We start from the raw sequence: 24,481 nt of genomic DNA, 5'->3' as shown, positions 1-24,481 counted from the left end.
AAAATTAGGATCTACTGATTCATTAGTAGTTATTAATTATTAATATTAAGAAAAGAGGAATAAAGAATAAGAGAAAAAAAGGAATAGAGAATAAGAGAAAAAAGAATACAGCCAATATCAATGAAAAATGTCAAGTATTACTTCATATCCCATAGACATTAGAAAAAAATATGATTTATAAACAACTGACACCAATAACACCAAAAATTTAAATGCAATAGAAAAATTACTAGAAAAATACAGCTTACTAAAATTGACTCCAGAAATAACAGAAAATGTTCATGGCTTTTTTTTTTAAACAATGCCTTTTGATTCATTGTACACAAATGGGGTACATCATTTCGTTTCTATGGTTGTACATGATGTAAATTCATACCATTCATGTAATCATACATGTACATAGGGTAATGATTTCTAACTCCGTAATTTAAAATCTTACCAAAATAGGAAATTCCAGGTCCAAATTGCCTTACTGGTAAATTGTATCAAGTATTTAAGAAATAAAACCAGTGTTAAAACTTATAACAAAACTACATTAGCACAACGTGAAATTGACAATAGGCACCAAAAAAATAATTAAAAATTGAGTCCAGATAAAGAGCCATGCCTATCTAGACACTTGACATGCGAAATGTTGGACTACAGACAAGTGAAGAAAGAATGGTATTTTTAAATAAAGGATCCTAGGTCAACCTGCTATCCCATAGTACATGGAAATTCTCACATATTATGACCACTTTGTGCAACAACTCAGTACAACCATTATGGACTCTTGTCTGCCAGCGCTTACTGAAAACTGCACATGATAGCTATGGCCCAGCAAGTCCACGCTTTCCAATAAAAATGAGGGTGTTGAGAGAATAATTAACACAGAAAAAGTAACCTACATGAATATCAACAGAAGATTGAATTAATATTAAAGTATGTTCATACAAGAGATTACAACAATGAACTGACATCTGATATACTGAAAAGCATGCCTCACTCTCATAAGTAGCATTGCACACCACATAAAGGAACCCGTCTTATTTCACTTCTCTAAAGTTCAGAAGTAGGCAAGAGGAAACTAGTGTTAGAATAGTGGGTACTTTGGGGCAGAGGAAGGGTGATTAGGAGAGCAGGGGTGTAAGAGAAGTGGTTATGTTCTAATCCTTGATCTGGATGATGGCCACATAGACAGTGCTTGCTTTTTAAGAATTCACAGAGTAACACATTATTTTGAGTATTTCTCCCATGTGTTATACTATAGAAGAAAAAGGAAAAGAAATAATCAGGAATGTGACACAGATTTACAATGATATTCTGTGCCATCATTTACTGTATTAGTGTTAAAAATAAGACAACCTAAATGTCAAACACAAAATTATAATAGCTTCATATAATGGACTATTATGTAATCATTTAAATTCATGTTGTAAAAGAACTTTAAACTTACTTAGATAAAATGGGTTACAATTCACTATATACAGAGTAATCCCATTTTAATAAAATATGTAAAATATATATCTACATGTTCCAAGGGGGAAAAAAAAAAGACAGGGACAACATAGGCCAAAATGCCAGCAAGATAACATCAAAAGCAGTATGTCTTTATTTCTGCATCTGTATTTTCTAAAAAAATGTGGTTTTTTTACAGATAACATGAAAATTTTTAAATATGAAATGAAAACATTTTTCTAAAGATTGTCCAAAGGCTCTCACATTTACTGGTTCTGTCTGTACTTGGAAGCACGACCTCGAGGCCCAAGGCAGAATATTCCTCCCATAGTCTGAAGCACTAAGTTAACATGTACAGATCCACAGTTAAGTATGACGTAGTATAGGAAGAGTCACAGAACTCCAACTGACTCCCAGTCAGTGGGTTCTTTGTTTAGAGCAGGTGACAGAACTCCTAACCCCTTCTCCTGAGTTTCACATGAGTTGAGAGATGCATTAACAAGCAACAGACCTGACCCGATGTTTTGAACTAACATCTGTCTTCTTTCACAAAGGATAAACGAACAAAAATGCCCCCCTTGCACGGCCCCACCTACACGCCTTGTGCCTTACCTTTCCTACTCTCCTGCAGTCCTTCCCCACCCCTCTGAGTCCCACCCCTCTCTCCACAACTTCCTAAACAAGCTTTGCTTCAGGGAGCCTCCTACAATCCACCTAGCCCAGATGCACTGGGCATGTGTAAGTCCTGTAGGACCCTCCCCAGCGATCATTCCTTACTTGCAACTTTCTCTTCCACTGGTTTCTATAATTTCCAGTGTCTCATTTTCCTACCTCTGATTTTGTGTCTCTGCCTCTATCTGCAGGATGAATAAGAAAAGAAATACTAGGAAAGTAAATGGTCTCATAGCTCTGGGAATATTTTTCTAAGGAAATCAAATACCACATCGTGTTCATTTTGATGGCTTTTCAGATCTGCTAGGATGGTTATATACAGAAAATAACAAAGGCTGGGAACAATGCGTAGAAGCTGGAACCCTTGCGCACTGTTGGTAGAATTCTAAAATAGTGCAGCCACTGTGGAAAACTGTATGTCAATTCCTGAAAAATATAAAAAATAAAAAAAATAGAATTGCCAAATGTTCCAGCAATTCCATTTCCTGATATATACCACAAAAAATTGGAGACAGGGACCTAAACAGATATTTGTTCACCGATGTCCATAGCAAAATTACTCACAATTGATGTCAGTAACCCAAGTGTCCATCCAGGATGAAAGGATATTAATACACATATACATATGGGTATATACATATATACACAATGGAATATTCTGACACATTACAACATGGATGAACCTTGAAGACATCATGAACCTTGAAGACATCATTTGTGACCTGATGAAGACATCAGGTCACAAAAATACTATATTATTCTAATTAAAAGGAACCTAAAGTAGTCAACAGAAGAGCTTCCCAGATGAACCACACCCAAATTTCAAAAGAGCAACAAAATGATTATTGTATTAAATCACTAAGTTCTGTAACATATGAATGTACATGTTCCATGTGCATGTGGTTTGTTACACAGCATGAGATAGCTGACATAATGACTACCCTGCCTTAATAAACAGAGCAAATTACCAATAGTCAAAATGGTTGAATCTCACAGACCTTGTAATTGAGTGAAAGATAACACAAAAGACCACATTCTGAGTCATTCCATTGCACCACACTTAAAAAATAGGAAAGACTAATCTATGGTGAGAGAAGTTAGAATAATGGTTATATTAGTGGGAGATAGTCTGGGCTAAAACAAAGAACATTCTTGGATGTTAGGAAAATTCAACATTTTTTTACAAGTAGTGATTATGTGTGAATATACATCTGTAAAAATTTATTAGCCTATGTACCTAAGATTAATGTATTTTACTGCATTTAACTATATATATATATATATATATTTAATACTTGAATCTTTTAAGTTTCAAAAATTATAATGGAGAGATTAACAATATCAGACTATGTGATATGAGAAAACCTATAAAAAAAAAGTGGGATTTTAGGTAAGTTGATCTGGGAAAGTCACTCCTGTCTGAGGCCATTGAACAGACACCTCATGTAATGAGAAGACAGACAGGTGAACTTTTAGGGGAAGAATATCCCAAGAAGAAGGAACAGCATGTAACCTGAGGCCAACATGCCTCAGAAGAGGCAGCCAAGGGATGGCCTATGGAGAGCCCCCTGGGCCATAACTGTGGCTTTTATTCTGTGCTAGATGAGAGGCTCCCAGGTCGAACAGTGCTGACAGGTAAAGTCAGATGAGAACTGAGATTTGACCACTGGATTGGGCACGTCCCAGGCACCCTTATCTGGAGCAGTTAGTTTCAACAGAGTGACAAGGATGAAACATAAAAGCAGGTGCAGGAAAATAAAAAGGTGGGGACACTGGGTATAGAAAACTCTTCCTGGGTCTTTTAGCAAAGAGAAGCAGGAAAAGGAAGCCAGAGCTGGAGCAAGTCAAGAGGGTTTTACATAGATGGGATATATTCCTTGATGGTGCAGAGAAGAAGGGAAGCAAGGGGCACATTCTTCGATAGGTGAGAGGACGTGACCTGGGCACTGAAGCTGACCCTCTAACAAGGAGGAGATGAGCGTGTGGGGTCCACTCAGCGCAGAGGGTGGACTTGGTATGCAGAGGTTCTTTTTTCCTTGCTCTCTTATTGGTGAAGCAGCAGCAAAGGGAGAGAGCAGGTGTGGCCAGGTGTTGTCAGTTTAAGGAGCTGGGGGGATGCAGCAGGGGGCCCAGAGGACTAAAGTGGGCGGGGGTTGGGGTCTGTGTGGTGCTGAAGCTCTCTGGGCACCGTTCGGGCGCTGGGTGCAGCCCAGGAGAGGTAGAGAATTGGGCCCAATTGGGCGGGGAGGGCGTGATGAACAGGCATTAAGGCCGAGGAGCAGAGGTACAGGAGTTAGGAGAGGCATTAGGGGCACTGGGGATGTGAACAGGAAGAATGGAAGTGGGGATGTGTGTCATTTTCCAAGCTGCTCCACACCACTGCTGCCTGGGTGCACCCTCAAAACCCCAAATCAGATGTCACACCCTGAATGAAAACCCTTGATGTTTTCTTTCTGCCCACATGATAAAGCAAACTCTTTGGTAAGGTGTTGGGGTTCTTTATCACTGAATCCTGCTTCCTGCCCCTTCCCAACACTCTCTGCATTGAGCACAGTGAATCCCTCATAGTCCTTAAGAGAAGGACCCTTCCCCCATGTTCTTTCCAGCCCATCTCATCCCCAGACTAACACTGGCCATCTCCTCCAGACAACTTCCCTGGATGCTCCTGCTCGGCTCAGTTCTCCCCATTGAAAGCCTCAGCAACCTCAGCTGGTCCCTGGAATGCACCCTTCGTGTTCTCTGCCAGGATCTGTGATTGGCGGTGCATACTGAACTGAAGCTCTCTGGGGAGCTGCATCCCCTTCCATCTCATCTAAGTCAATGAGCTTCTTGTTCTTTTGTTTTGTTTTGTATATAAAGAACCAACACAGGAGAGATACCAAGAAAAGTTGGTGGAGAATTAAGAGAGATACAGAACTTGGGTTGGCCAGAAAGGCGTCTGGGAAAGGGAGGTGTGGTGGCAGAGGAGAATTAGGATAGCAGCTCAATCTGTTGCTCCGAAGTGCAAAACTCTTGCATAACCTCCAAGCATCATGTTTTACAATTTTTCTTAACTCTGGAACCGCAGTTTCATGATAAATCACTGCTTTTTGGAAGTCTTGCAGAGTCAACTTTTTACTTATAAAAATGCTCACCCTGGCCACTCTCCTGCTCCTGTAAATACACATCCCACGTCCAGTCATGACTTGGTGCCTGGGCAGGCACATCACCTAGGCCCAGGTCTTCCATCCTAGCCTCTCCTTGAAAGAAAGGTGCATCCCTGCCCATAGTGAGCACAAGTCAGGAAGGAGACTGATAAATAAAAGATGCAGACGGTGTTGCCAGCAGGAGGGCAGCAGCACCATTGCTAATGTCTCTGGCACGGCCCCTCCTGTCCCCCTTGCATTGGTGGGCTTCTCTCACAGCCCAGAGGTGAGAGGTTTGGGTGGGCAGCCTGAGTGACTCACCTGAGGTCACCGGTGCATGTGTGCATGGCTGGCTGGAGAAGGTGGAGGTCAGCAGCAACTCCAGAGTCTGGCTACCTGGCTTGCTGCTCTCTCCCTTGCAAGCAGCCTCAGTTTGAGTCTCTTCTGAGTTCACAATCCCCTGTTCTTCCAGGCTTTTCTTATCGCCAATGCTCAATGCAAACTGGATCCATGGGCAGTGCTGTGTATTCTGCTAACTTAGGGTTGTCTGTCCTCACCTGTGGTTACTTTTAGACAGATGGCTGTTTCAAGTTTCACACAGGTGAATTCTCTGCTGTCCAGTTGAAAGTCATGAGATGACCCAGGCTTTTCTTTCACAGAGTTCGCACAATATAGGCAATTGTTGAGTCTCATAATAGCAATTTGGGCTTTATTAATGAATAGACTGTTTTTAGGACAGTTTTACTTTATAGAAAAAGGGAATAGGAAGTACAGAGACAGGCCCCAACTCACATGTACCATTAATGACTTACATTAGTGTAGTACAATTGTTATATAAATTGATGGGCCAGTATTATTAGCTAAAGTTCCTAGTTTGTACATTAGGATTTGCACACTGTGTTCTATAATCTATGGGTCTAGACAAGTGTTTAGAGGCATGTAGTCACCATTGCAGTACTAGAGTATTTTCACAGCCCTAAACATCATCTGTACTCCACTATGCATCCTCCCTTCACTCCAAATTCCTGGAAACCACGATCTCTTTACTGTCTCCATAGTTTTGCTTTTTCTGGAATGCACAACACTGGAATCATACAGTTCAGAGCCTTTTCAGGTTGACCTCTTTCAAGTATCTTCATGTATCTAAGTGACCTCTAGGTCTTTTCATGGCATGACAGCTCCTTTCTATTTTTTGCTGACTAATATTCCATTATATGGATGTACCACAATCTATTCAGAAATAGAAATTTTTTTAGAAAAATCATTACTGAGCAGGGCATTGGTGGCACACACTTGTGATCCTAGTGACTTGGGAGGCTGAGGCAGGAGGATCACTAAGTTTGAGGTCTGCTTTGACAAGTTGGAAAAAAAAGAGGGGAGGCTGGGGGTATAGAGAAGCCCAGATCCAATCTCCAGCACCACACCAAACAAAACAAAAACATAAAAGAAAAAAAAAAAAATCATTACTGCTTTTTTCAGCCCTGATCAGTGCAGGCCTCATCCTGGATTTCCTTCTCCTATGAATCTCTTGGACATCAACAGTAGAGGGAGGGGAGATCCTGGATATAGACCCCAGCATCATAATTCCTGGATCCAAATGGATGACTTTTCACACAAGTTGCTGTCTGTTGGTACCACGGACAGCAAAACAATCCTGCTCTTATAGTCTCATATCTCATCCTCTTTACCTTGGCGTTTCTATCTTTTATGCTTGCACTGAGTATTTCTGCCACCCAATTATTTTGGTAAAAAGAAGGCAAAACCAGACACACTAGTTTTCATCCTTAGGCCTCATTAGTGGCAGGAATGCAGCTGATGGGCGTGCTTCTCTCTTGATGACTGTGACTTGCTGGCAATGGCCAATGGCTAAAGTCTGATTTCAGAGATGTTAGGAATGCCACTGCTGGGAATGCCATCTGGGACTTTTCCTTTGATTGACTGGTTGATTATTGTAGTCTTCCTGACTTGTGCTTATGGTGTAAAAGATTGTGGAGCTGATGCACCTCTCCTTCAAGCAGAGGCTCAGATGGAGGAGCGGGGAAGTGCTGAGCCCTGCCCAGAAACCTGAGTCATGATCAGACTTGGCAAGTGTGTTCACAGGAGCCAGGAAGTGACAAGGGGAGCTTTTTTTATTATTTTTTTTATTTTATTTTTATTTTTTGCTGTAGTGGGAATACTGGGGATTGAGCCCAAGGGTACTTTACCACTGAATTACATCCCCAATCTTTTTTTTTTTTTTTAAATATCAATATAGGTCCTTGCTCAGTTGCTGAGGCTGTCCTCAAACTTGCGATCCTCCTGCCTTAGGCTTCTGAGTTGCTAGGATTATAGACATACAGCACTGTGCCAGGCCCGGGAGCAGGGGAGAGGTTGTTTTAAACAGCAGTGATGAGAGGAAATGACAAGGAGCCCAGTGACATTTTGAAATGCACAGTTGGGTTTCCTCAGTGCTCAGATTCTCTGGAGAAGCAGCAGAATCTGCAGGAAAAAGTATGGTCCTAAGAGTCAGGAGATCATAGGCCATAGGCTGGGAATATAGCTAAGTGGTAGAGCACTTGCCTAGCAAGTGAGAGGCCCTGAGTTCAATCCCTGGCACCACCATCCCTCCAAAAAAAAGGGGAAATCAGGCGACCCCAGGCCAGTTTCACCACCTCAGAACAGTTGCCACTGGGCAAAATGACAACCTGTTCCTTTCTACTCACCTGCAGAACAGGACAATACCTGCCCTAGAGTCACAGGAGGTTAGAGCTGAGAGGGATTCATCATATAGGTGAGGCAAACCAAGTCCAGCAAGGTGGAGTGACTTGCACAAGGTGGCACAACTGTAGCAGAGTCACACACCCCTCATCTTCCTCCTATTCCCTACAGTTTCTTCATTGCCACGTAAAGTGGAGGTGGGGAAGGTAACAGGATGGGATCAAGGGAAACTGCTGTCAGAGCTATTCCTAGTCATCTGAATGCCTTGCCCCTCTCCTACTCTAAGGCAAGCATCTCTGGTGACAGAGGGGTCTTGGTAAGTATCAACTATCACCAGCACTGATAGTTCGTACTGCTGTTCAATATTAGAGAGCCAAGCACAGAAAAGGCTCTTGGCCACCTCCAGGCTCTAAGGAACCAGAATTGTGGCCCAGAAGATATCATGACTGTCCTTATTCTGCCCTTTGCACTTCCATTCTCTAATATCCATAAGCAATAAGGCTTCCTAATAATTCTATCTTTAACCATGAAGTGTATTAGGCCAATAATCCCCTAAGCACTGGAAAGAAACTCATTTGGCTTTTGCTTCAACATACCCATTCTGAGCTTTGGTTCACTCAGTTTCCAGACCTTTTGTCCTCTAACCAGTTTAACTAATGTGCAAACATATTCCCAAACAGCCTCCAAAACAGATTATTACCAACAGACTAGAGAATGACGCAAATGGAGACCATCTACATAAGTGAAACAAGTTGAGCCACAGGGATTGTTGTGTGGCTTAAATCATGGCGCTGGGTGATAGCCACTGGGCTGAGTTCGTGATGGCAGGTCTCAGCAATTTATCCTAGTTCTTTCTTGACCCAAGTCCAAGGTGGATCCAATCTTTTCACTTCAAGAGCCCCCACCCCCACTTCACACACTCACAGATGGCAAAGCCACTACTGCTCTCTCCTGTCTTCTTTGGTGGTCTCCATGGGCATAGAGCCCATTGGTATAATTAGGAAGACACCAGGGACAAGTAAGCTCTGTGCATTTTTTGAGAAATGAGTCAATAATTTCTTATTTCTCCCCATGCTCTCCCAGAGAAAGAATCTAGAGCAGAGGCAGCTACCATCCTAGATCAGAACTCCACATTGACTGTGGGTAGCAAAGAGCAGGTGGTGAATATGAATCCACCTAGCTATTAATCCTCCTACTAAGAGGACTTTTCTAGGCTTTTTCCAGGTCCCATTCAGGTTCAAGAGAGGGGATGTTCTTCATGTCCTCCCCAAACTCCTCTAACCACCACTAGCCCTTTATCCCCACTAATTTAATGGTGACTTTTCACAAAAAGAACTGCTCTTGAATACCAGCAGATCTGACCCTCCTCAAGCATGTGAAACTGCCATCTCACCCCAAACACAGCTGCCTTGGGAAAAATTCAGCTGCCTCCTCCCCACCAAACCCAGTGCCCAACTTTCCCACCACAAGCCTCCATGCCAAAGAGTGAGTCACATACACATCAGAAGCCTCCTGGTCACTTTCAACTCACTTCATAAATGTTTTGGCCCAATTTTACCAAATATCTCACTATTAAGAATAGAGAAGAGTCAGAAGGGGACTCATTATTACTGTGAACATATGATTTATTATGAAACCTTGAGAGAGTCAAGTCCCCTCTGAGTCTGTTTTCTTGCGAGCTGAGAAGGTTGAACTAGAAGACCTCCGTGGTCCCATCAGACTCTGAGCTCCAGTGGGTCTACTTACCATCTGCTAAGAACCCTGCCACCCTCATCTTTCTCTCACTAGGAAGGTCAGGGGCAAGGCCTCTTGTTTTTACAGTCAACCTCTGGAAGTGGGACAAATGCAGGTGAGACTTGGAACACACCAGACTTGAGCCTTTATTGCTGACAGGAAGCTCAACTAATCCACTGTCCAAACCACACCTTCCTGGCAGCTCCTAAAGGTATCACCCCCAAGATCTAAACTGGAAAACTGTGATCCAGAGAATCTCAATAACAGGCACCAGGGCCCCAGATGTCCTAAGAGGTGATAGATACCACGAGGACAAGAAACCACATTTTCAGTTTCTTTATGCTGATCTCCCTCCACATCACCACAATTGTTATCAAAGGGCTTTATTACAGGTGTCAGCCAAAGTTTTAAAATAAATCATCTAATATAAAATCAATCAGGGCCGTAACCCTTTCATATTTTTATTTTTATTTCTGATCAAGAAGTAAACCCTTTACCAACAGGAAAACCATAGAAAATGGAGATTTTTCCTATTACCAATGTATTTCATGAATCTAGAAATCAAAAACCACCATCAAGGGTACTCACAATTCAAAAAGGAATTCCAACCCAATATACACAATCCCTTGGGACAAGCTCTTTGCTCTACCAACCTATCAAGTTATCTAGACAAGTTTATACATGTGCCTATAACTGCCAATTTTTAATGAGAACCCATGCAAGCTAAAGAACTGTTCTATTGATCTATAAATTTTTAGTGTCATTGCTACAAATAGCAAATGATTTATCTTACAAACTCAAGTAGCTTTTTTAAAGTTAAATTTTATTTCTCATATGTGTATGAGAAGCTCTTTTAGATTAAGAGAAATCTTGTGAATTACCTAAGCCAAAATGAACATATTTCCCTCACTAACATAAAATTTCCTAGAGATGTTTCAAAGAAACACATTCCAAACATCTACTAAAATTCACATTTAAGAATCCCAACATTCACTTTAGAGATGATTCTGCTCTTGTAAACGATCAGTTTCAATTCATTTAATCCCCCAGCAAAATCCACAGAAGCTACCCAGAGAATTAGTCCTTGGGATTGTAAAATATATGAAAACACAGCACACAGGGGTGGTTCTGAATCTAAAGCATCTGAACATCCAAGCTCTTTCCTCCCAGCTCACACTTGGCATCATTTTACAGAAAGAGCTACTCTTCACTTCAGAGAGAAGTAGTCAGTTGGTCAGTTCTTCCAGAGGAAGGGGCAGGTAACCTCAGCAACCATTAGTACTGATCTGAAGGCAGAGGGGCATCATTATGCCACCAGTAAAATACAGAGTTATGTCCAGGTCTTCATATCCCAGAAGGGAGTAATCTGTTCCTTTCAACTCTCCCAAGACTGAGCCACAAGTCTGTTGGCCCTAAGAGTGGGCCTGTATTACCCAGTTAATCCTTGGAACCTTCTGCATCTGAGACCACAAGAACCCAGTGGGTGGCTGAACCAGTCTGAAGGTTAATCAAGTAACTGCCTTATCTTAATCCATCTGGAGTGTCAAGTAGGTATAGAAACAGGAATAATTCCCACAGAACACCAGTGAGATAAGAATATGGCATTTTTCTTTGCAGTAACTTGACATCCTTTTGCTATTTCAAAGAAGACAGCCATTATTAACCAGCCCGGCAGTGGTTTTTTGCTGCAACTGTCCCAGGCACCCATTCATTCAGACAATGACTGTTCAGGCATGTCCTCACATTTGTAAGATCTTTATCTTCTTTATATTTCTTCCATTGACTGCAAAACTAACAATCTCAAAACGCTACTCCTAATCACTTACTACTCCAGCAAACGGTCACCTCCAAAACTCACTTTAGCAAATAAATAACTCATTTCAACATTTACTGAAAAGGGAGAAAGAGAGAGAGAAACTTGAAGGAGAACAGTATCCATTACCACAAGTTAATTGCCTATTAAACAGTCAAAGTTCAGAAGCAGAGGAAAGAAAAAGTTCCCGTAATTAAAACAATCAATAGGTAGACATTCCGCATTCAAAACCAAGAGGAAGATTCACCAGTGCAGTGGTCATGCACGACTGCTTCTGCAGTCTCACCTCCCCAAGCCAGTGGCCTTAACTCCACATGGAGGAAAAGTAAGCCATTGGTCTTGTCCACACCCATTCACTGACATGCAGGGCCTCCAAGCTTCCAAAGGACAGGAACAGCAGGCAAGGATGGCTACCCAGCATGCTCCCTCCAGTGTGGACAACAGCCATGCTAGTTCCCACCCATTTCATGACCCTTCTGTTGACCACCCACATTTAATTCAGCTTTAAAGACATGACAACAAGGTCTGAGATTTGAGGGATGTACCTGACTCTCTCTCCCCTCCAGTGGTGGTGGAATCTGATCAGCAAAACCAATCTTCCCTGGATCACCCATAAAGGCACTAACCTCATCCACGTTCTCAAAAGCGTTGATGACGTCATATGGCAAACAGGACAGAAGGTCAATCACAAACCACGTCTTCAGGTAGTTCATGCGGATAAGTTTGGGGTCAGAAATCACCTCCCCCGCTGGTCCAACAAAGGTGGTATGAAAATTCAGCACAATGTCCACCAAAAAAATGACATCCACGATGCTATCCACAACCAGCCAGGCCACGTTGTTCTGCCTGGTTTTAAAGGAGACGTTGTAAGGGACCAAGATGGCTGTGTAGAAGGTCAAGATCAAAATGATCCAATCCCACGTGGTCTTAAAAACACAGTAATGTAAGATGATGTGAGGGGGAGTCTTTGGTGCCTCTTGCTTGTATTGGGGAAGGATGTCTGAGCCCAGCTGCAGGACCTGTACAGAGAAACAGGGCCAAGAGAGCACTAAGTTAGAATTTAATTGCAAGCATCTAACCAGTCAGCATCTGTCACTGACAAATGCTCAGCATACTCTGTATGGATCATTAGCTACAATAACAGGTGCTAGAGGAGGATGGGAGAATGTAAATGAACACGATAACAGAAATAATCATATTGAAACAATGACAAACTATCACCTGGCTTATCGTGAACTGAGCAGTGTACCAAATATTTCACATGGATTTGTTATCTCATTAATTCAAGACACAAAATACAACCTTGTTTTTAGTTCATTGCTCTATGTGACAGGTGAGAAACAGAGGCTCAAGAGAATCGAGCAACTCTATTCAACAGATATTTATTGCTCTGTACCAGGAACTGGTCTAGGCCCTGGACATATGGCAATGAAGAAAAGAACTCAATTCCTGCTCGGTCCAGTAAGAAAATCAAGGGTTGTTTCAAATTGTGGTCTGAGCTAAATAAGAGTCCTGGGAGGAGAGAAATAGAAAATTAATCAAATGTGACTGAGGAGGAGGGATGGGAGAAACCTGACTGCTAATAAAGAATCAGCCTTTCAAACTTGTATGGAAAAATTATCCTAGGCAGACAGCATCCCTGGTATAATAACCTCAGAATGGAGCAAGCTGGATGTTTTCAGGAAAAAAAAGAAGGCCAGTGTGGGGAGGGGGAAAGTGGAGGAAGGGGAAGGCACTGGGGAACGAGGTTGACCAAATTATGTAATGTGTGTATGAATATGGCATGAAGAATCCCACTATTATGTGTCATTATAATATAACCAATAAAAAATAAATTACAAAGAAGAGAGAGAAGGCCTGTATGGATGAAGGGCACTGAGGAAGCTTGGGGAAACAGGAGATGCTAGAGTTGCCTAGGGAAGAAAGCAGAAACCAAACCACGCAGACCCTGACTGGCCACAGGGAGGTATTGGATTTTATTCTCTGTATGCTGAATGTAATGAGGGTCTTATGCAAGAGAATAATAATCTGATACATTTTTTTTAAGAAAAATCACCCTGGATACTGTATAGATAATGAATTGGGCACAGGATTCAAGGAAGAAAGAGAATCAGGGTACCTATAATAACCTGGGGAAAAGATGGGGTGATGAATAAATTTTGGATATATATTTGAAGTGAAGCCAGCTGGATCCCCTGGTGGCTAGAAAGAGAAAAGAACAGTGAAGTGTACTCTCCACCATATGCCACAAGCTCAGCATGATGGCTGGCCCAGAGTAGGTACCCAGGGTTGTGAATGAATGAACTCCAAAAACACAGAGCTAGCAAATGATGGAGCCATGATTCCAAACTCCATCTAGCTAAATTCAAACCTCATGCCGTTCCACCTCAAGCTTAATTCATTTCCCTGAGTAACTCAGGATTGTAAAGAAGCAGACTGCACAGGAAGAAGGTTGGCTCTAAGACAGGATCACAGATGACCTTTACCATCAACGAGTCAAAGGCAAAATGAGGTGCCTTCTGAGAACAAGTCAAGCTAGAAATGAGTCTTCGCTACTCCTCTGTGACACTCACAGGTTCCTGAAAATCTCAGGGTGAAGCCCTTTCGTATGTCATGGCAACTTCTGTTTACCTCTAGAGGTTGAAGGCCCTCTAGTAAACAAAAACATCCCTGTCTTCCCTATGGTTGACCCCAGCCCTTAAAAGAGACTCAGGAAAGCTAAAAATGCAGAGAATCCATGGGAATCACCAGGTAGGGGTTCTCTTTCCACCCCTTCCACCACCTTACAGAGCTTTTTTTAGGCCTGGGATTTTAATTTCCCTTCCACATGAAAAGAAACTTATACAAGTATGATCAAGGAAGGCCAGGTCCCAAGACCTCAGGCAGGAAAGAATATTGGGCTCTAAAAATAAAGCAAATAAAATCAATTGAATAGAACGTCTGCTTTGGAAAAGATAGAATACTCAAGTACAATGAGAAGCCCTGGACGTTGTCTGTAAAACAAATATAAAAGAGTCAGAAAGGTAGAGAAAAGAAAGCAAACCAGCTAGGTACAACACAGCAGTGAGTTCCCTACATTTCCTCATTGTCTCATATATTCCCAGACCTGGAGCTGAAGAAGCAAGGAACATGAAGATACAGAAGTGTATAGATTAAAAGAGGCCAAACAAAAAGCCCATTCTCCTACCAGGGAAGCTGAGGCAGGATGATCAGGACTGACGTTCAAGGCCAGCCTGAGCAACTCAATGAGACCCTGTCTCACAGTAAAAAAGGGCTGGGGATATAGCTCAGTGGTAGCCTGTGGGAGGTGAGAGGTCCTGGGTTAGATCCCCAGTATAAGGAAAAAAATAAATAAAAAGCCCACTCTCTCCAGTCAAAAGACTAGGAAAGGGATGGCCTGAAGAGAGAAAGCTATTGGATAATAATCACTCTACTAAAGCTATACACTACAGGAAAAAGTCGTGGGCCCACTCCCACCCAGGTCTCTATCTAGAAAACCTGACTTCCCCTTTCTCAAGGCTGCAATGAAGCCCCAGAGAAGGCCTATCTTCTGGACTGTCTGGACTATCACCCTGACCCTGAACCAGCAGTGGGCAGGTCCCAGAAGACCCAGGAAAGTTAGAATTTTCTCTAGGACCCAGTGGTAATGAGACCACCCCTAGTCCCCTACAACCCAGGGAGGATCAGTGTGAGTTTAGTGAGGAGATGAAGCTCCCGCACCCACCTAGAAACAAAAAGGAGCACACCCTCGATGTCCCAGGAGGCTGAGAAGGAAATCTGTTCTTTTACCCCAACCTGGTAGAAATCTAGGTGGCCTCTGACAAAAGTTAGAAAGTCACCTAAAACGAAAGCTCTACCTAAGAGTTTTAAAACATGATGCTCAAAATGCCTAGGTTTCAATTTAAAAATGACTCGTTATGCAAAAAAACAAGGAAATATCAAACTGAATGAAGACTAGATAATCAATAGATGCCAATACCAAAATGACAGAGGGATCAGAAATATCTGACCACAGACTTTTAAACAGTCATCATAAAAATACTGTAACAAGGAACTGCAGATAGGCAAAAAAAAAAAGAAGAAGAAGAAAAACAATTTCAGAAAAAAAAAAAAGGAAGATAAAAAGAAGAACCAAATGGAAGTTTTAGAATCAAAAAATAGGGCTGGGGAGATAGCTCAGTTGGCAAAGTACAAGGCCCTGGGTTCAATCCCCAGCACCGCCAAAAAAAAAAAAAAAAAAAAAAAAAAAAAAAAAAAAATATATATATATATATATATATATATAAGAACTGATAGAAAAAAAAAATCTAATGGGTAAGCTCAATGGCAGAATGGAGAATATAAAAGGAAGAATCAGTGAACTTGAAGACAAAACCATTGAAATTGTCCTGAAATTGTTGTTCTATAATTGAAATTATCTGTGCGACAGAGATAAAAAGATACAACCCATAGTGATAAGAGGATCCCCCCAATAAGAAGATATGGGGATCCTAATGTGTATGTACAAAGGATTATAAAATACGTGAAGCGAAAACTGATAGAACTGAAAGGAGAAACAGATACACCTCTCTCAATGACCAATAGAACAACTAGAGAGAAAATTAGCAAGGATATGAATTCAACCAGATAGGACTTAATTGACATTTATAGAATGTTCTCCCCAACAGGAGCAGAATACACATTCTTCTCAAGGGCACATGGAATATCATTCAGGACAGACCATATGCTAACCCATAAAACAAACCTCAACAAATTTAACAGAATGAAAGTCATGCAGACTGTGTTCTCCAACTACAATGAAATCAAACTGGAAATCAATCACAGAAAGATAACAGGAAATATATCCAAACACTTGAAAACTTAGCAGGTTTCTTAATAACCCATGGGCCAAAGGGAAAGTGTGAAGAGAAATTTTAAAATTGAATTTAAGATTGAATTCAAGAAAATGAAAATTCCACATATCAAAATGTGTAGGATACTGCTAATGCTGTAGTGAAAGGGAAATGTAAAGGAACAGAGGCAATTTTTCTAAACTTGACAGAGAGCATCTACAGAAAAAACCTGCAACTAACATTATACTTAATGGTGAAAGACTGAGTACATTCCCCACAAAGATGAGGGACAAGGCAAGATATCAGCTCTCATCACCCTCATTCAACACTGTGCCACCATTACAATAAAGCAAAAAGGAATAAAAGGCATCCAGATTAGAATAAGAGAAATGAAACTCTCCCTATTTGCAAATGATATAATGGTCTACACAGACCATCCTAATGAACCTACATAAAAACTAAGAGGTGAGTGCAGCAAGGTCATGGAATGCAAGATAAACATAAGAAAATCATTGCATTTCTATATAATAGAAAGGAAATCAAAATTATACATTGATAACCATTTAAAAATACTTAGGTGTAAATATACAGAATATGGATAGGATGTGAATGTTAAAAATAACAAAATATTGATTATAAAAAAAGATAAAGAAATGGAGACACCAATCTTCATAGCCTGGAAGACTCAACACCCCTAAGATCCATTTTCTCCAAACTGATATACAAGTTTAGCCCAATTCCTATCAAAATGCTAGCAATAGTGTTTGTAATATTCACAAGAATAAAATGCATATGGAAAGGCAAAGGAACTAGAATAGTGAAAATAATTTTGAATAAAAAATATAAAGAGGTTCAAAATCATCAAATTACATACATTAAAAGTGAAAGTTTTTTTGTTTTGGGTTTGTTTTTGTTTTTTGTTTTGTTTTGGGTTTGTGTGTGTGTGTGTGTGTGTGTGTGTGTGTGTGTGTGTGTGTGTGTAATCATTATACCTCACTAAAGCTGTTTAAAAATAGGAAGAAAGTGGGAGGAATTGGTATAGTTGATTTCAAGACAATATATAGTCACCGGTAATTAAGACTGTAGTATTGGCAGAAGAGTAAACAAAGAGATTAATGGACTGGGACAGAGACTCTAGAAATAGACCCCACACCAATATGCCCTGATTTTTGATAAAAATGCAAAAGTAATTTGAGAAGGAAAGATAGCTGATTTAACCAATGGTGCTAGAAAAAATGCAAATCATAGACCAAATAAAAAAACCTCTATCTCAGTCTCACATCTTAAATAAAAATTAACTCAAAAATGGACTGTGGATTTTAAGGTAAAGCATAAAACTACAAAACTTTTGTAAAAAAAAAAATTGGATAAAATCTTCAGGATCTAGGTCTGGGGAAAGTGTTCTTAGATTTGATGCCAAAAGCTCAGTCCAAAAAAGGAAAAACTGACAAGATAAACTCCATCAAAATTTAAAACTTATACTCTGCAAAAGACTTGTAAGAGCATAAAAAGCTACCATTGGAAAGAAATTGTTATGGTTTGGATGTAAGGTATCCCCCAAAAAACTCACGTGTGAGGTAATGCAAGAAGGTTTAGAGGAGAAATATTGGGTTATGAGAGCCTTAACCCAATTAGTGAATTTATCCCCTGGTGGGAATTCATTGAGTGGAAGCTGAAGGTAGGTAGGGTATGACTGGAGGAGGTGGGCACTGGAGGCGGGCCTCTGGGGTATATATTTGGTATCTGGCAAGTGGAGCCTGCTATCTACAGATTGAGACCTCTGAAAACATGAGCACCTGAATAAACTTTTCCTCCTCTGTAATTGTTCTGGTTGTATCTTTTAGATACAGCAACAAAAAAGCTGACTAAAACAAAAATGTTTGCAAACCACATACCCAACAAACAACAGTATTTAGAATATGTAATCTATAAAATATAATCTCAAAAGTCAACAATAAGAAAGGAAAATTCAATTAGAAAATGAGTAAAAAGCACAAACATTTCACTCAAAAAGATACATGAATGACAAATACTCACATGAAAAAATGTTAAATATCATTAGCCATTAGGGAAACAAATTAAAACTGAGATATTACTACAGACCTATCGGAACGGATAAAATAAAAAATAGTAGTGACCAATACCAAATGCTGATAAACTAGATCCCTAGGAATATAAAATGGCCACAGCTACCGTGAAAGAGTTTTGCAGTTTATCACACTAAATATGCAATTACCATATGACCCTGCAATTATATTCCTAGGCACTTATTTCAGAAAAAAATGAAAACTTACGATCTCATGAAAAACTGTACATGCATATTTATAGAAGCTTTATTCTTCATAGCCAAAAAACTAGAAACAACTCAAACACCCTCAGTAGACGGATGGTTAAACAAACAGTGATACATCTATACCAAGGAACACTATCCAGTAATAAAATATATAAACTATTGATACATGCAACCACCTGGAGGGATCTCCAGAGATTGAAAAAACCAACGCCTAACCCAAGTCACATACTTATTTTTTATTCAACCATAAAAATAAGTGAATTTATGTCATTTTGCAGAAAAATAGACAGAACTAGAGACCATTATGTCAGGTGAAATAAGCCCAAACTCAGAAGGTCAAGGCTCATATGTTTTCTCTTATATGTGGAAGCTGAAGAGGAAAAAAAGAGAAGAAAGATAGGGAAGTAAGGATCTCATGAAAATTGAAAGGAGATCAACAGAGGAAATGGACGAGGGGTGGGAGGTAGGGAAGGAACAAGGAAGTGATATTGACCAAATTATATTGTTATATTGTATACATGTATGAATATGCAACAACAAATCCCATCATTAGATACAACCATAATGCACCAAGAAAAAATGTGGAAAGAAAAAAATTGTGAAAGCAAAAGACCCCAAAGGATAGTATTTATATCTATTAAGAAAAGATAGTACTTATTATCTTTCCTCCCCCACCTGGAATTTTATCCTTCCTGTGTTCATTTAAAAAACAATTAAAAAAAACAAATTAAAAAAAATAAAAATAAACCAAATACAGATGAATTCCAAATATTGCGATGAAGGGTCCTGAGAATTCAAGGGAAAGGCAGCTGGAAAAGAGAGGTATTTTTTAGAGATTTATTATATCGTTTGCAAAATAGTGAATAGTTTTCTCACTATACAGCAAGAACTTCAAAGTATCCACCACCAAGAAACCACCTGCTGATTACCAACTAAAGCTGCATAGGGCTCCACAGTTCTTGATACAAATTCTCAGGAGGAAATGCCCTTTCTGAGAAAAATGATTGTACCTTGGACCATTGATGTAATCCCATAACTATTCTAAATGGATTTTCCATTCTTATTTTTCTAGGACACTATTAGGCCCTGGTTGAGCAAAGGCCTGAGTCAATAGAGTCTTCCTATCTCTCAAAAATGCCATGTTGACCCTCAGCTGCTATTTCCTACAACATGTACTCAAAGAGGAATTAGCCAAGGTGCTAAGTTTAAAAAGGGAGATGATGGGAATGTGTATTCATTTACTCTTTTCCTATGTCTGGGATGCAGTATCATGTTTAAACCACAAGGTATCAACATTCCACAATTAGATTTATATTGAACATTTGGTGGGTAAAAGAGACACATTCTCTTTCCAAGTGTTTGTGTAAAAGGCTATGAATGATTCCCATAAGATCAAGATTTTAGAGTCTGACTTAAGATCATTCATATATATATGTATTCACTCTGGTATGAACTCTTAGCAGTTATCCTGACACTATGGAAAATAGAAACAAGATGGAAATTCTGCACAGTGAGTACTTTATTACAGAAATCAATATCCTTAAGAAAAATTCCCTGACTCAAAGAGTATTTTGCATCCAGTTAACTATGTGGTTCTGATAGCCTTTTTGTAGTACAGTGACAAATAACAAATTATTCATATTGATCAGGATTCCCATGAGACTGACCCCCATCCTCCTCAGAAGTGAGTATGGGAATGGATTCAAACTAGGAAGTCAGATTACAAGCATCACTTTGATAAAGTTCTATGACTGCCAATTTCAGGAGCCAAAGCATTCTCCAGGTTCTTTGGAAAGGGAATAGTGACCTCCAAAAGGAGGGAATATCTGGGTACATGGTGAAAACAGAGGATACAGACTTTGTCCAGCCATAGGATCATGCCCTGTGTTAGCTGCTTGGTGATGCCTTCAAAAGCTTTGCAGTGTAAATGGGCCTTCACCCAGGTGGAGACAGGGTGCTCATGGAGAATTCCCTTGATCAGTCTTGTATAATGGAAGCTTCCAGAAGTATAGAGTAGTAGCCTTTCAGGATGTACTTCCTAAAAGAGAGATTGTGTCTGTTCTCTCTCCCCAACCAGACTGGGAGTTCCCCCAAAGGCAGATGCTACTTCTCCTAGCATGATGTCACTAATTCACTCTTTCCCTCGCTGCTCTCCCATATAGCACCCAATGCCAGACTCTGCCCACAGGAAGTGCTCATTATAGGCCTTTATTGAATGCTCATCTTAAACATGATTCTGAAAAGAAAATAGAGTTAGGATTTTTCCCTTGAGGAAGAACAGGAAAATCAGACTGACTAATCTATCACACGTCTCTGGCATTTTTATTTCCAAAATCCTCTATTGCATTTTTGAATCCTCATAATCACCCTGTGAGGGAGATCTGTCTACAGATGGGAAAATAGAGGCTCAGGATAATGGAGGTGAAGTGACTCACCCTGAGTCATGGAAGGGGTGAGTAAGCAGAGAATCTGGGAGTGGAAGGCAGGCTGCCAGCTCTAAGGCTCCAAGTCTTACCACAATCCATCTGTGCAGGCTACCTTTCACAGCAAACTGACACACATCATCACATCTGTGAGCTGAATAGGCTGGTAGTTGTTTATATTGCAGATTGGGAAAATAGACCCAGAAGGTAAATGGTTTGCTCACAGCCAAATCGAAGATGACAAACGGGACCTTGAAGTCCAAATCTACAATCACTGGTTCCATGCTTTTCTTCTATTGTATACCAATTCTTGACAAACTGTTATTTATCTATAAAACCCCTGAATGATGGCAACATACCATCCTGTCTTCCTGTGAAACCAGCTGCTAGTTGAAGGCACCATCTTGCACAGTGGACCTTCCTCAGGACTTCTCAATTAAAATCCTGAACCAGTCACATTGGACAGAGCCTGTCTTCTTTAAGAGAGGGGTTTGGGGACTTTAATCCCAGTCCCCAAACCACACTGAGTTAGGTTAAAAAAGAAGTAAGACCAAACCATGCTTACCCTGAAACTGTTAACAATCAATTGACTGTCAGCATATGAAGTGATTTTTGCTGAGGTAGATGAGAGATCATAGTCTTACTCTTAAGTTCTTAGGTATTTTCTGCTACTCCTCACTTTTAGTTCATGTTTTTGCCTTATGAATCACTAAAATGATAGAACCACAGCAAGACTACTGCATCTTCAAATGGTCATGTATCTACAAATTGGCCTCCATGCTCATCCACCTAACTCATCCTGTCTCAATACAGGAAGTGTCCTCTTCCACCCAAAGCCAGTTCCTCCCAATACTGTCTCAGCCTTCTTCCCCCCTCCTCAAGTACTTTACACCCAACCCCTACCTATGACTCCCTCTTTTCTTCCCTTCAACCTCTTTGGACACAGGCATCATCCCATCAGCACCTTTAGGGATAAATCAACTTCCCTTTCTTACTACAGCTACTTTTGCTATTTTCATTTATAGTCAGACTTTTTCAAGAGAAGTTAAAACACAGTATCTCCACTTCCTCCCCTCACATTACCTCCTCATACCTCAGTCTGCCTCCACTCTCTAATAAAGTAGCTATTGTCAAGGTTACCAATGATCTCAATGTTGTTAAATCCATTGGACTCTTCCATGCATTTTATATAGATTTTTGTACTTTTTCTTTCTTAAAATACTCTCCTTGCTTGGTTTTCTTAATGCCACTCCAGCTCTGGTGCCACAAAGATGTGCAGTTCATATCTCCCTTCAAGAAAACCTCCAGAACTAATTCATCAGGGAATTCTGTACCCTCCATCCTCAAATAAACATAACTTAGAATCCATTCACTATTATGCAGCTCATTTTTATGACTCTATCTTATGCATCATCCTCTCCTACATTTTTAAGAAGCAATGTTGATAACCATGGACGCTGTGTTGTGCACCAGATCTCTAGGACTTTTTCCTGTAAACATGTTGACTAATACCTGCCATTCTCCCTTGCTGTAGCCCCTAGCAGTCACTTCTTTACTCTCTGCTTCTATGAGTCTGACCATTTTAGAGTCTTTGTATAAGTGCTATCATGTAATTTAGTCCTTTTCTATCTGGTTTATTTCACTTAGTATAATATCCATTCAGGTTCATCTGTGCTATTGCAAGTAGCAGAATTAGACCCTATTTTAATAATATTCTACTGAATGCATAAGTCTATAAAATTTTCTTTATAGGTAGTTAGCTTATGTACATGTCTTGGCTCTTGTAATTAATGCTGCAATGAACATGGAAAATGTAGATATCTTTTCAAGACCTTGATTTCAATCCCTTTGTGTAATGTGTGACAAATATGAAATATCAGGAATGTTCTTAGCACACTATAACAAGCATGATATGGACAAAGGATGTTGTATGTTAGGGTCATATTAGAATTATATATACTTCCATGAAAAAATAAAAATAAAAACGAGAATCCACATGGACCATTTAACATCAGGAAAGTTTCTAGCAGATGCTCTTCCCTAGGAATGAGGTAGAATGTTATTGGTTATCATTTATGGGGTGCTCACTCTATGTCCCATTCTGAATTAAGAAGCCCTTTACATATTTTAATTTGCTTAACTCATGACTCCATGTGGTATCTACTATTATCATTCCCATTTTATAATAAGCAAATACATCTTAGAAAGGTAAAGTAACTCATCTAAGGACCAAAGGTTTTTAAATGGAGCGGCCAGTGTGAAAACCTTGACAAGTTTAACTGCAGGCCACACTTTCTGTCCTTATGGTCCCATGCCAGGCTGTGGCCTCGGCATTTTACATACTAGTCCTAACGCAATATGTGAGGTAGATCATGGTCTTCATTTTATAGACAAAGAAAAAGTACTCCAGAGAGGGTAAGTTGCCCAAAACCACAAATCTAATTATATGGTGAAGCTAAATTTTATATCCAAGTCAAATTCAAAAACCCATAATCTAAACCAACCCTAACCAATGGAAATATGATGTGAGCCACACATGTAAGTCTCTTATAATTTTTAATTTTCTAGTAGCCACATAAGAAGAGGAAACAGGTAAAATTAATTATAATAATATTTAACCCAGTAATTTAACCCAACATACCCAAAATATTATTTCAACACATAAGATGATTAGTAAGATGTTTCTACATTCTTTATTTCACAGTAGGTTTGAGATTTGATGTGTATTTAAAACCCCATTATACCTCTCAGTTTAGATAAGCCACATCAATTGCTCAATAGTTTGCACCAGGTTAGAAATTAGCATACTGGAGAGTATAGATCTTAATTCTGAAAGTTATACTGCACCATAAGAATATTCTGAGCTCATTTCAACACAGGTAGGCTTTGTTCTCCAAAGTAGGTGTGTAGTGGATAAACTATAAACACACAAGACCAATAAAAAGTAAATTAAAAAATATGAACTGCAGGCATGTGTGTTACATAAATGTGTGAGAGACAGAAGATGGGAGGTTGGCAGGATATGTCAGAAAATGAGGGATGTCTGGGGAAATCATTAGAGAGAGGGCTGCAGACACAGAGTTGGTTAAGATACAGATTCTCAGGCTCAATCTGGCAGAGCCTCAACCAGGAACCCAGGTCTTGGTTTCATTGTTGACCAACATTGGGCATAGCCAGGTCTCCATGCCTCAATTTCTTCACCTGAAAAATGAAGCTAAACCAACACCAAAGAGATACTATGAAGACTAATTCAGAACATAGATACATAAGTATTTATGTATATATTCCTATTCTTGTAAATGCTGAGGCAGAAGATGAGATCAGAAAGGTTCTGGCTGTCAGTTCATGGAGTCTGGAATCCTCCAGGAATCCATTCTTTTTTCTTTTTTTTTTTTTTTTTTTTGGTGGAGAGCAGGGATTGAACTCAGGGGCACTCAGCCACTGAGTCACATTCC

The 24,481-nt window shown here is 40.0% G+C and overlaps 1 protein-coding gene across 2 annotated transcripts in view; it reads right to left on the bottom strand.

Moving 5' to 3' along the window:
* The window catches only part of KCNH1 (potassium voltage-gated channel subfamily H member 1), a 441,214-nt gene that overhangs the window by 305,352 nt on the left and 111,381 nt on the right, over positions 1–24,481 (bottom strand). Inside the window, exon 6 of one of the 2 annotated variants that reach the window (XM_079107602.1) lies at positions 12,024–12,497. In XM_079107602.1, the coding sequence (XP_078963728.1) occupies positions 12,024–12,497 (474 nt within the window). The remainder of the gene's footprint in view (positions 1–12,023; positions 12,498–24,481) is intronic. The other variant, XM_079107603.1, reaches the window with a different exon arrangement.

Source organism: Sciurus vulgaris (genome assembly GCF_902686455.1).
Source record: "Sciurus vulgaris genome assembly, chromosome: 12".
Lineage (NCBI taxonomy): Eukaryota > Metazoa > Chordata > Mammalia > Rodentia > Sciuridae > Sciurus > Sciurus vulgaris.
This window is presented reverse-complemented; position numbering and strand designations above follow the sequence as displayed.